The sequence below is a fragment of the Telopea speciosissima genome, chromosome 1, assembly GCF_018873765.1.
Source record: "Telopea speciosissima isolate NSW1024214 ecotype Mountain lineage chromosome 1, Tspe_v1, whole genome shotgun sequence".
Lineage (NCBI taxonomy): Eukaryota > Viridiplantae > Streptophyta > Magnoliopsida > Proteales > Proteaceae > Telopea > Telopea speciosissima.
In genome coordinates, this window is record NC_057916.1 from 25,978,342 (window position 1) to 25,991,071 (window position 12,730).

The 12,730-nt window shown below is 39.2% G+C and overlaps 2 protein-coding genes across 5 annotated transcripts in view; both read right to left on the minus strand.

Moving 5' to 3' along the window:
• Positions 1-1,321: 1,321 nt before the first annotated feature.
• On the minus strand, positions 1,322-2,515 carry LOC122638915 (F-box protein CPR1-like). Its single transcript, XM_043831788.1, has one exon. The coding sequence runs from the start codon at positions 2,513-2,515 to the stop codon at positions 1,322-1,324; it is 1,194 nt and encodes a 397-aa protein (XP_043687723.1).
• A 3,262-nt stretch (positions 2,516-5,777) lies between these two features.
• The window catches only part of LOC122648523 (protein transport protein SEC24-like), a 50,642-nt gene continuing 43,689 nt past the window's right edge, over positions 5,778-12,730 (minus strand). For 3 of the 4 annotated variants that reach the window (XM_043841732.1, XM_043841731.1, XM_043841733.1), the window contains 3 exons: positions 7,053-7,330; positions 6,348-6,562; positions 5,778-6,243 (listed from right to left, as the gene is read on the minus strand). In XM_043841732.1, coding sequence (XP_043697667.1) covers positions 6,029-6,243; positions 6,348-6,562; positions 7,053-7,330 — 708 coding nt within the window. In that variant the 3' untranslated portion in view covers positions 5,778-6,028. The remainder of the gene's footprint in view (positions 6,244-6,347; positions 6,563-7,052; positions 7,331-12,730) is intronic. The other variant, XM_043841734.1, reaches the window with a different exon arrangement.

Below are 12,730 nucleotides of genomic sequence, written 5' to 3' on the forward strand. Positions count from 1 at the left end.
AAAAAAAAAAAAAAAAAAAAACCACTGTTACAGCTGAATTCCCTCTACTTCGAATTGAACTGTGAAGGAAATGCTCAGGGAGTGGAATACAGATATAAGTTGCTCTAACTGAATTTCAACTTCCTGTGGGATTCAAGTATGCTCCTATGTGCTCTTTGAAGTGCTTCTAAGAGATGTCTGATGCATCATTGGTCATACAGACACGGATCGATAATTTCAACTTTCTCAATAGGGGATGATCCATGGGTCCCACCACATGGTCACATCACTAAATTTTTCTTCTCCAAAAGTGATGGAAAACTTTTGTCATAATAATCTTCTGTTATTATTCTTAGTTGGCCCACAAAAAAAATTCCTTTTTAGACCATGTCTACAAAATTTTCATTGGTTCAATAAATCCATGGCATGGAGTCATGACTGATCATTCAATGAAACCATGTAACTCTATAGGAAATTTCGGAGTCACAACTGACCCAGGAAAAGAAGGGTGACTACAGGCGCCAATGGCTTACCATTTGAAAATACAAATGATAAATGTAGGCATGAAGACTTTAAATAATGACATAGTGAAACAAAACAGAGGAGTTGTAGGGGTACCACACCACAACCCCCCCCCCCTTGGCACTCCCTTCCACTGAAGAAGATCCATGGCCAAATACAAATGCATTATAGATATCATTGTCTTCCTAGTTCCTACATTATTGATGGATGGATGTATCTGTAGATAAGATATTAGAATTTGCTTCCTTAAGTTGTTTAAAATAATTTGAAGCAGTTTCTTGATTACCAAAAACTATGATCTGGGATATGATTTCATCCTTGCATTGCATACCATTAAGTATATCCAAGTATACTATAGCCTTTACAAGCTGAGCCAAAGCCCAATTTTATTAGTTGTCAATATCAATTTGCATGTCACAGGACTAACAAACACATCATTTAGGTGTCTTTGAATTAACCACATGTCAAATTTTAAAACCTAATTCAACTAAATACTCCCTGTATTGGTGGTATGTATTCATGTAATTTATTTTTTCCAACTACCTTTGTATGCCTTGCAAACTTTTTACCATTTGGTGAACTCTGTTTGAAATGAAACTTCACATATATAAATAGGGGACCTCGTGGTTTATTACATGTTCACAAAATTTGAGCGCCATTCGATTTACCACATGGCAGATATTTGGACCTTTCAGATAAGCATAACTGAATGAGTCGCTTATATTTAACATCAAAAGAAAAAATAAGATTGGGGTGGGGGGAAAGAGGGGGTGACTTCTCTGTGCTCATATCAACACTCCTTATCACCTAGTGCACCCAATTACAGCAACTTTGGAGAGATCAAACTATTGACATGAGTATAAAAACCTGAGGGATGTCCCCTAATATCAAATTGTATTTTACTCTCTTGATTTAAATCAAGATCGTATGTAATGTGAGAAAGAATTCCGGAAAATGACTTGATTTGAAAGAGTATGATTTTTCTTCCTCCATGTGAGAAGCTAGATAGGACTTGAACAAAATCAGAACTGTCAATCCTGTGTAGGGTACCTCCCAAAATAGATGGTTTCCTTATTGAGATTGCATGTTGCTTCACCCATGTACCCTTCAACCAATCCTTCAAAATCCATACATTGAATGTATCAAATATAAAACGATCAGTCGCTTGCACAAATGATAACACACCTCCAAGTTCTATGAAAGAATCACATATTGTAAAATCATGAATTGGAGCTCGAATCATGTGAAATACCTCAGCACCTGCATCAAATGAAACTATGTGTACGGAAGAAGATTGAACATGTCTGACACCAACAAAATACACGATCCCATTTATCGTTACTGTTTCTGAACCATGAAATTGCCATTTTTCATCTTCACTGAGCAATGAAAGTGAAGATCCATTGACACATCTCCATGTATTACAACCAGAACACCCCAAGGACAGCACCTCACATTTCAAAGTATAGTCATCCAACAGAAGGTGCACCAATTTATATATGCCAATTTCAGAAACATATGTGAACCCACATTGACGGTCAAAATTCAAATTATCACTAGTAGCTGAAGGAAGTTCCAGTATTTGTTTAGTAATCAAATTAGCCACAGAAAGGCGTTTTCGCTTAGTTTTTAGTAGTACCAAACCATTGCAGCTACCAATAACCTCTCCTATGTTACCGAACTTCAAATCTTGTTTTGTATTCTTTCTGTCTTTCATCTCTTTGAAGTCTGTTTGATAGATAGGCTTTCTATCAACAATGTATCGTTTTATGATCAAACCAGGAGTGGAATTTTCAAGGTGGGATTGGATGAAAAAAGGGTCATTGATTAGGTTGTACCATGACCTGCATACGCTTCTGAATTTATACAGTTTGTCAGCCCGAAGTCTAACAAGGATATTGAATATTATCACCTCTTGAGGAAGAAGGGGCAGCAGCTCATTCTTCTTCAAAATGAAAGATCTGGATGCTTTTGCTGCTGTTGCTCCTGCTTCCACCTTCCTTCCTTTTCTCATGGTCAAGTCCTTCCTGTTACAAAATCATTCACTTAGTAACCAAACTCAGCATTTCTGAAGAATAATTTTTTTTTTCATGAACATTAATTCTATTGCAAATTACTCAAAAAAAAGAGGAGAGAACAACAACAGCACACAGCTGAAAGACCAAAAAAAAAAGGAAGCAGCAGAAACAATAAAACAATCAAAAGAAAAAAAAAGCCTATCAATCCTGGGTAAGAATAATTTATGGAATTATTATGAAAAGTTTTACTTAGATAAGAAGAAAAAAAATTGGGTGAATTAAAGTATATTTAATAAAATCAGAAGAGCAGGGGAATGGGCTAATACGAATCATGTATGATTCAGATAATTTAATGTTAGTGATCCTTCTTCCAATATGTTAAGAAGAGCAGGGGAATGGGCACTGAGGACATCAATCTTGACCATACAATCAATAATCTAAATCACAATTGATTGATCAAATGGAAAGAATTTAGAAACCCAATCCTATGGCATTACATAGAGAGTGATAGAAGAAGATTTGATAGTTAAGCAAACTTGTTTTATGAACAGTTACTAATAGTAGTAAATACCAGCCTGTGAACAGCAAAAGAAATTCATGGATTCACCTGAGAAGTAGATTTCTAGTAATAGGTGAATAAGAAAAAATCAAATTAAATTATAAAGAAAAGAAGGGAAAATTTAATTGAGGAATTGTCCATACAGAGTCACAAACTATATTTGACGAAGAGGACCACAATTACCAAAGAAAGAAAAAAAAACTGGGAATTCAAACTGAAAAATCAGAAATCATCCACAAACAAACATAATCGTTCATTTTTCCTACAATCTACCAATGCTTATATCATAAAGGATTAAAGGACAAAAAATTGGGCAGTCAAAGTATCAACTAGAAACCCTTAGACTAAAACAGGTTGAGAGAGAGAGAGAGAGAGAGGGGCGAACCTGGCCAAAGCGGCGTGAAGGAGACTGAAACAGGGTGAGGGAGAACAGTTTCTGCTATGCGATGAATGATGAAACAAGCTGAAGGAGGTCGAAGGAGATTGTATTTGAAGAGAAGAATGATAATCTGAGTAAGGAATTTAGAAATTTGAGGGTTCCTGCAGAGGAGAGGAGAGCGCGCAACGTCCAATTCAAATTTCAAGCGCTACATTCCTGGCTTCCTTCTATCCTAATAACCCGCCATCATTGCCCATCACTTCCGAGAATGGAGGATTTGTAAGGACCCGGTTCACTTTGATTTATGTTTTTTTTTTGGGGGGTCGGTTTCGATCTGTTTGACTGGTTCGATTTAGGATTTGACACCCCTAGATAATGATATCAATATCAATATCGTTACGGTACAGATCGGCCATATCAGATCGAATCAGATGATTTTACCTTCAATTTTGAATAAAAAAACATTTTTTTTCCTTGGTAACATACGAAGAAATTAGAAATAATTGATAATGGGCGTTAACCAAGGAACCGGCTCGGAATCAGTCAAGGCTGATCCGATTAAGATCTGACTGATCCCAACTAAATCAGTGGGGTTAGGGATCTATAAGTAGATTCTGAGGTTTCCCAAACTGGATACCAATTCCGATTAGTCTCAATCAGTTTCGGTTAGGCTTAATTGGTCCCACTAATTTAAGGCTTTGCACCGTTATTGAATCCTAAGAAAAATAAAGATTATGGCTCTATGCAACATTTGCTGCAGCAGTACAACACTTGATATGGAAAAATGTTCACTTCATGATGCACAACCGTTAATACAATAGTTGGATGAGGGATGAGGCCCCCGATCATTATCTGTTGTTGTACTCATCGTGCGGTGTTGCAGGTGCTAAGTATACATAACGGACCCCACATGGCACACATGGCACCTATAGCGCTGCAGTTACAACAGCGGATAAAAATTCCCCCCCCTAAAGAATGCCCATGGTTTGCTTTCAACCTAAAAAACTTTTTTTTTTTTTTTTGGTATTTTTTATGCCCCTTTTTTATTTGGTTGATATTCCCTCTCGAACAAGGTATCAGGAAAACACAACCATCAGACCACCCCACGTACGCAAGGTGTGAAGATCTTGAATTTGATGGAAAAACCTCCAGAGCTCACACCAAAGTTGGATTTGCATATGCCATAGAATTGCATCCGGCCGAAGCTACCCGTTTGTTTTTACACAGCGCATTTACCTTTTCAGCCCAACGGGGATGATTTCACAAGACACATTTCATTTCTATGGAAATCCCAAGAAAAAGTAGGGCATGAAATAAATATGATTGGAGCCATGGCAATCCAAGTGTCGGCCAATTTTCATATGGGAGCTGAAACAGGCCAACAATTATAGGCTGCTCATATCTGATTATCATATGTGGGTAGATAGATATCAACCTGAAAAATAATTTGAATCTCTTTCTTTATGACATGACATGACATGACATGGCAAAGCCCAACTGAAGTGATCACGATTAACCAACCAGAATTGACCATTTCAAATGGATCTGCATGTTATATCCTGGACATGCATGCTTCAAACTGGATGTTGAATTGGCCAACTTCAAATAAAATGAATAAAGCAAGGTAAGCTATCTATCCACAGCAAAGAGAAGACCAAGTAGAATTTGTATTGCATTTAAATCTCTTTTCTATATGACATTGTGACATCCAATTGCAGTGATATCAGATTAGAACAACTCTAATCTAACAAAATCTCAATACATTCCATGGCCAAGAATGGGAGGAGAGTTTAATCCCAAATCGGTTGGGTAGTGTGCAACAGTTTGACTTATGATCTTGAAAGGACCTCTCCACCCATAAGCTCGGGTTTTTGGGCATGAATGCATGATTCCAACTGGAATATTGAATTAAACTTCACATAAATTGAATAAAAGAGGCTGAGCCTCCCACTACAAAGAGTGAATAAGTAGCACATGCGAAAGCCATTCCTGAAATGACCATTGTCCTTGTGAACTCATGTCCAAATAGTCTTTAAATCACCTTAAAGATACTTAAGGTGTATTTCAAACAGTTGTAAACTGGAATTAAAATTCCTATCATGTACTATAGTAACACTTGCCCTACTTGATCCAGCTAAATTCAACTAATGAGAATGTAGTATCATCCAACTAATGGGGATGAACCAATGTCCCACCATTCCATCTCAAACTGGAGCAATTTTCGGTGCCTCATCCAAAGTAACTGTTTATATCTGGTCGACACGGATGCCATAAAATTGTCTGAGCCAGACTTACTGCCCAACTTGTTGCACCTGGAGTATTTTCACCCTAAACATTCCACCCTTGCCAATGAGAATACTTTGATAATATCCACAAAGCTTTTGCACCACAGATGTAACTGGTGAAGTGAATAGTGCATCAGAAGATGCTCCTGTTCTCTATCCTGTTTTCTTAATGCGGCATGCAACAAATGATTATTTTTATGAGATCCTCCATAATCTTCCTTTCTTGGCACTGTAACAGATTAGTTGTAATTTTCTTTAAATGTTATCTTGAGAGTTGGCTGTGGCATCAAGTCTTCATATGTTCCGAAACACTAAGGCTGATCTCTTCAAGGAAGGAAACAAAACCCCTGGCACTGGTGAGGCCACTTCCATCAACATCTTGCTCTTCAATGAGATAGTTTTCAAATAGGGAAGCATCATCCTGTCCTCCCCGGATGAATATGAGCTTTGGTGTGATACTTCTCTCCTGCTTCAGTTTGTTAATTGTAGTCCGCAGCTGGCCTGAATGGATAACATAATCTTAGTGAAAGAAGTAGAATTCACTTTCTAGTCAAGTACACCAAATCTATAATTGAGGATCAAAAGATGATGACGATAAGACTTACAATCATGTGGAGGAGGAAAAGGAAGGGTAGGGTCTGCAGTTGAAGAATAATAAACAATAAGGGTGGTGAATGCATCCAAAAAAAATATTGGGCTTCCGCTAGTTATAAGTGCAGCTCGACTCAACGAGTGGCGAGGATATGCTTGCTTATCTGGGGTAGCATATGATTCCAGTACTGGATACACAGAACGGTGCAGAGAACTTGGTTCCAATGCACTGCATGGAAATATCAGTTAGCCATAATATCCAAGTGCACGTGTGTGGGGGTGGGGAGGAAAACAAAAAGGCAAAGCTTAGCCCAGTGAAAAGGTGCCAAGGGTGCAGAAGTGGAAAATGAGGTACAGAAAATTTTCTGGCCATAATAACAACGGCATAGTGGTGGGATGGGTTGAGAGGTCAACCTGCCTTGGTCTTGCTCTAATCCTAACACCCTCCCTCAACCTACACTGTTTGCAGGCCATGTCAGGCTTTTTCAATATTGGGCTGAATCAAATTTGGATTCCACTCCCCCCCAAAAAAACAGAAACAAAAGGAAAGATGGGGAGAAAGAGGAGAACTATTTCCAAACCTGATCCTTTGCCATCACTAGCAACAGGTTCTTTCTTAGTTGATAGTGTACAAATATTGCATGCCTATTGGTTAACATAATATGACATGATCCCCATGCAAAAGACACATAAGCTCTACTTAGAGAAGCATCAAATACCTGAAAAGGCATTGCAGATATATACGATAGTCAGGATGAACACCTTCTTCATGGAACCAAAGAAGGGGATTTCTGAGCAAAGCAAATACAAGGCGGGGTAAAGGTTGCAGTTGTGGATATTGTGTGAATGCCACATCAATCTGATAACTTGTTAAGTTTCCATTTCCATAATGAACAAGTTTGCAAGCATCATTGAATTGAGCTGTGAGAATTACTAGCCAATCATGAAGCAACATCCTTCCTTCCCGGACTCCTTCCTCCAAAGACGCCGAAATTACCTGGACAAGTTGAACATGTTTTTGTTGAATATAATAATTTATTAAAAGAACAAAGAAAACAAAGCCCAAAGGCAGGATACAAGCCAAATTAGCTACAAACTAAGAGCCACCAAAAAGCCTTTAACAAGGCAAAGGAAAAGAAAAACAAGGACCAAATGGAGAACCACAAATTAAGTTTTCCATTCCTTGGAACGAAGGTAGTATGGGGCAAATATTATGTGGTGACTCCAACCAGTATAAATACAATGACTATCCAAATCATCCTTTTTAGGATGCTTCAAAAATTTCTTAAGCATGTAGAAGGCAGTCTGCAGGAGGATGCCAATCAGGAAAGCAAAGGAAAGGAGATTCCAAGATTGGATCAACAATGGCATCACTAAACATAGACTTCGAAAGCGACTCCGAAGAAGCGATAGAAGAACTATCAGCCTCAGGATTCAATTTACAATGAGGGGCCCTAGAAACTGACTTCTTCCTTATGGCAGAGGACTGAATAGGGGAGAGAGAAGTGGAGCACAGCAACCGCTCACTCTTATCCATAACCGATTCCCTACAATCTCTCCCATCTTGAGCTGGCACAACACCTTGAGAGTAGCAGACACCATTCGATCCAAAGAAATAGGACCAGAAATGGTCTCCCTAGATTCTATATTAGGCACACCGAAAAGGTCACCTTGTATAAGATAGATATTTTCCCTCAAATTCTGGCCCTACGTGATACGTTAGGCCCATATCCTTCACCATTTCTTTAGAGTTTATCTCCCTCAAAATCCGCCCCTACTTGATTTTCCACCAGCTCAACTTTCTTAGTGTTCTCAATATCTCCTTCTAAGTCTATGCTAGCTAGGTCACCCAACAACTCTTCGTCCTTATTCCTCTCCTCTTCACCTCCTTCAATTACGCCCACCAAATTAGGAGGACACAACCATAGTACTATATCTCGCGATATATCGGTATCTCGGGCCTACCGCGATATCCGAAATATCCGAGATATCGCGAAATATGACCGAAATATTGCATTTTTTCTGCAATATTTCGGGGGTCCATCTCGGGGGGTATTTGGCCATATCTAGGCCTGAAACTTCATGGACAGCCTTATTTAAGCTTAATAAACACATTTAAATCATAAAGTTGTAAAAATGTGAATTCAAATTGGTGTTTTGGGCTTGCACCCTTGATTGACATACGGTCGCCGACCCTAATGTATAAATAGTTAAATACACAAAGATTAGGCAGTTAATATTTAATAATAGTATTTAACTTCATCACATATCAAGTTAAAGCCAATACACATTGATGAGTGCCATGATTCTCATAAACTCCATAATATTCAATAACTCGCTTAAAGCCTTAAAGGCAATACACTAAGTGTCAAAGTTAGTAAGTCACAAGACTCGCAACTCGCAAGTCACAACTCACAAGTTCATAGATCAATGAAATCACAACTTAAGTTACAAATTACAAGTGCTAAACTGCTAATAGTAGTTGCTGTGCCTCCCTGGATCAATCCCACTCATGCTTCGCTGGAGTTGACATCCATTGCTCTCTGTTTGAAGGAAATATGTGGACCACGGTATAGAATCGGAGAAGAAACGAGTGTAGTCATCCACAAGTGTCACGTAAATGGAATCATCAACATACTGTAGGTAACCTATCCTAGGATATAAACTAGGGTTACCAATCGATCCAGTCCGTGAAGAAGATGATCCACTGTGATATGATGTTGGCGCCGGCGCAAGAGGCGATGGCATTGGCTGCATGTATGGCTAGTGAGGTTGGTAGCTAGGTCCGCTAGGGTATGCAAAGATGTTATCTACAAAAGATGATCCAAGTATGTCCCGGGGGGACGTAGTCATAGTCCCCTACCCCACTAAATCGCCCATATGATGATGATCCATATCCATATCCACCGTAAGGTTGTGATGCACCATAATCCGATGCCAATGGAGTGGTATGTGCGAAAATTAAAATAATTATTTAAGAGCAGAAAAATAAATCCGACACCGTGAAGCCGTAGATCGGCCATTGGTGTCTAACATATATTTAATTCATCACCATCTAAGTCATATTACCCCTAATTATTTCCTATTTTAATTGTAGGAAAATGAATTTTTAAAACCAGAAAAAAAAAAAAAATACATATGGAAAAAAAATTTCGACACCGTGAGGCTATAGATCAGCCTCCGGTGTCTAACATATATTAATATCATCACCATCCAACAAAATTTGTACATAGTCTTTTCAAAAAAATTGTTTTAGAGGAATAGAATTTACCTTAAATAGTGGAAAAAGGCTTGGATGATGAGCTTAGATGACCCTCCGATGAGTTTACCGGCGAAAATCCGACAACAATGTGCTTGAACAATGGCTAGAGTGTTGGATGAGAGCTTGGAAGAGTGGAAGAATAGGCAAAAGACTGAAATTCCTTAGCAAATGCAGCTCTCGGTCGAAATATGGACCGAAATCTGCGAAATATTGTATTAAAGCCCCCCTTCACGTGACACTTTAAGCCAAATTACCATATTTCGTCAATATCTATCGTCGATATCTCACGAGATATATTCGATATCTCACGATATCTCACGAGATATCGATGAAATATGGTATTTTTTCATTTCGACCTGATTTCGCATCTCGGTAAGCTCGAGATATACGAAATTAAGCGATATTTCGGCGAAATATCGCGAGATTTTGAACCATGGACACAACAACTCACTTTCCTTATCCCTATCCTCTTCACCTCCTTCAATAATACTCACCAAAATAGGAGGAAAATCTCATCCATTCCCTCCAAACCCACAAACTGGTTACCTTCTAAAAACATATTCTCTTTCCCTTTATTGGTAACGCACTCTTGCCATGTATTAATAGCCCCTTCAAAATTTGAATTTGAATTTAAATTTTGAATATGGAACGGATGTTGCCCCAACTCGCTACCCTCTCCGGCCGCATGTTTGGTTGAGCTCCACCCACAATTGACCTTGATGGATGAGTTGCCACCACCCTCACAGGTGAGAACCACTTGCAGATTGAATACCAGCCGCACCAACCTCATCAGAGTGAGAACCACTTGCCACCACTTCAACATTAAATTCTTTACTTTCCACTTCTTTCGTAAACCAGCTACACTTTTGGCACATTGGGACCTTGGTGCCCGAAGAGACAACACAAAAAACAGCGATCAAGTCTCCAATCATAGACCACTGGTTGGGTAAACTGATTCCCCACCCCTCTTCTCTGCAATCACCTCCACTGTGTCAACCAATTCCTTCTCAGCTAGAACTTGAACACAAAGTCTGGTGTAGGAGAGCCGCTCCTTCAATTTAGTCCAGTGCATAAGAACTCCAATATTGCTACCGATGATACTTAGAGCTTCTCACTCCACAGATGAAATGGAAGATTCGGTAAACTAACCCAGATAGGAATGGATGAGAAGGATATTTTGGACAAATTAAGAAGAGGTGATGCAATCTGAAAATCCAGATTAAAGATCTCAGATACAAGCAGGCCCAATAGTCAAATCTGTGATTAGATTTGAGATAAAGGAAGCAATTGCGTTGTGAAGGGAAGAAATCAGATTGAACGAAGGGGAGGGAAGATGATGAGATCGATCTTCTTGGGAGGAAGAAGAAGAGAAGAGAAGAGAAGAGAAGAAATCAGGTTTGGGATACCAATCCCGTATGCACTGCTCAACAGAACCAAAACTTTTAGAAAAAATTCATATTCTTTACTCAAATCATCTCTAATTGATTGGGGATGTATTATATATATAGACCTTCTAAAATTCCTAAGTTGACTCATAAAAGGACTCCTAAGTCCTAATCACTCTAATACACTCAATAAAGTAACTAAACTCAAAACAGAATTCTATCTAGCTATTAAGTATCCTAATCTAACTCAAACACTCAATTTAACTACTAATCCCGTGTACTAACATTATCAAATTAGGCCCGTTCCATCAATAAACCCAAAAATAAGAAGCTCAAGGTTCATAGAACCCAACCATGGGCCAAAATAAGTCTTCTGAGGCCCGATTGACCCAATTGGATAATTTTAACTGCATCAAGAGGAGACCAAGGCCACAAAACTAGAGGTTTCCTCTGGACATACCAAAGACCTCCTTTAAGAATCCTACTTTTATCAGAGCTTCAGCCGCAAGGATGATGACAATGAAACCTGAATCCAAGAACATAAAATCAATAGCCCTGGAAACCTTCCAGAGTTTCAGAAGAGAAGACTTTAACAACTGTAAAAGGAGGTCTCTTCCCCCATGAAGTGGCGAATAACCGTGTTCTCCCATAACCCCAGATTAGCAGTCACAGTGCCTTCAGGACATAAAGCAACATTTTTGCCATCCATCTTCGCCGGTTGCACATAATGGAGTTTAAAACTTTCTGGCTGCACACGATCGGAGGCGAACAAGTTCTTCCAGGCAGTTTGAGGGCCAGAAGCTGAGTCTGGCAGATTCACAATCCCACCAAGCACAACACTCAATCCTCCTGCAGAAGTTTCAGTAACAGAAAGGCCCAAAGGGACAGATGATGGACCAAGAACAGGATCCCTTCTTCCAACAGTTGAGTTCTCTACAACACCCATCATGGGACAGAGTTTGGGAAGGCATCTGCCCGAAAAAGGGGGTGGAGGAAAATCTCCCAGACACAGAGTCATGATACATGTTCTTCCTTGCTCCCATTCCACTTCCTTAAAAGGGGTGTACCCAGTGCACGAGGCTCCCACCATTGCAGGGTCTGGGGAGGGTTATAATGTACACAGCCTTACCCCTGCTTTCATAGAGAGGCTGTTACTAGACTCGAACCTGTGACAACTTGGTCACAATGGAGCAACCTTCACCGTTGCACCAAGACCCGCCCTCCACTTGGTCACAATGGAGCGACCATTCCACTTCCTTCATTCTTAATAGTGTTATTTTAACATGTAATCAACAAGTTGAACATTACCAGATATAAGATGAATATTTAGTTAAACAAAGTGAACATGAGCGCACACAAACTCTGCAGTGACTGGTATGGTTCCCTTACATCATACTTAGACAGTTTTAGAAGAGACCCAGTGTCCATAATGACGGCATGGACTACAACAAAGATTTTAGGGAGTTGATATGATATACCACATGGCAAATACATCAATGATGGCATATATGATGGCATATATCAATGAAAAATAATTTTGTTGCACCAGAATCTTACATATACACTATAGCATGTATGGTCCCTATAAAAAAATTAACTAATTTCAAGAAATATATTCTGAGATGGTGGCTATGCTTGGTGTCTTTATTGTTGGCTACGAATCATGCTCCATCACCAACCAAAAAATAAAAAACCTGTAGTCTTGGGATTGAGGCAGTAGATCGAGTCTTATGATCCCAAATGTGCCCTT

What these genes read in the sequence shown, in the direction of transcription:
- LOC122638915 (XM_043831788.1), bottom strand. Translation starts at nt 2,515, where the DNA reads ATGAGAAAAGGAAGGAAGGTGGAAGCAGGAGCAACAGCAGCAAAAGCA.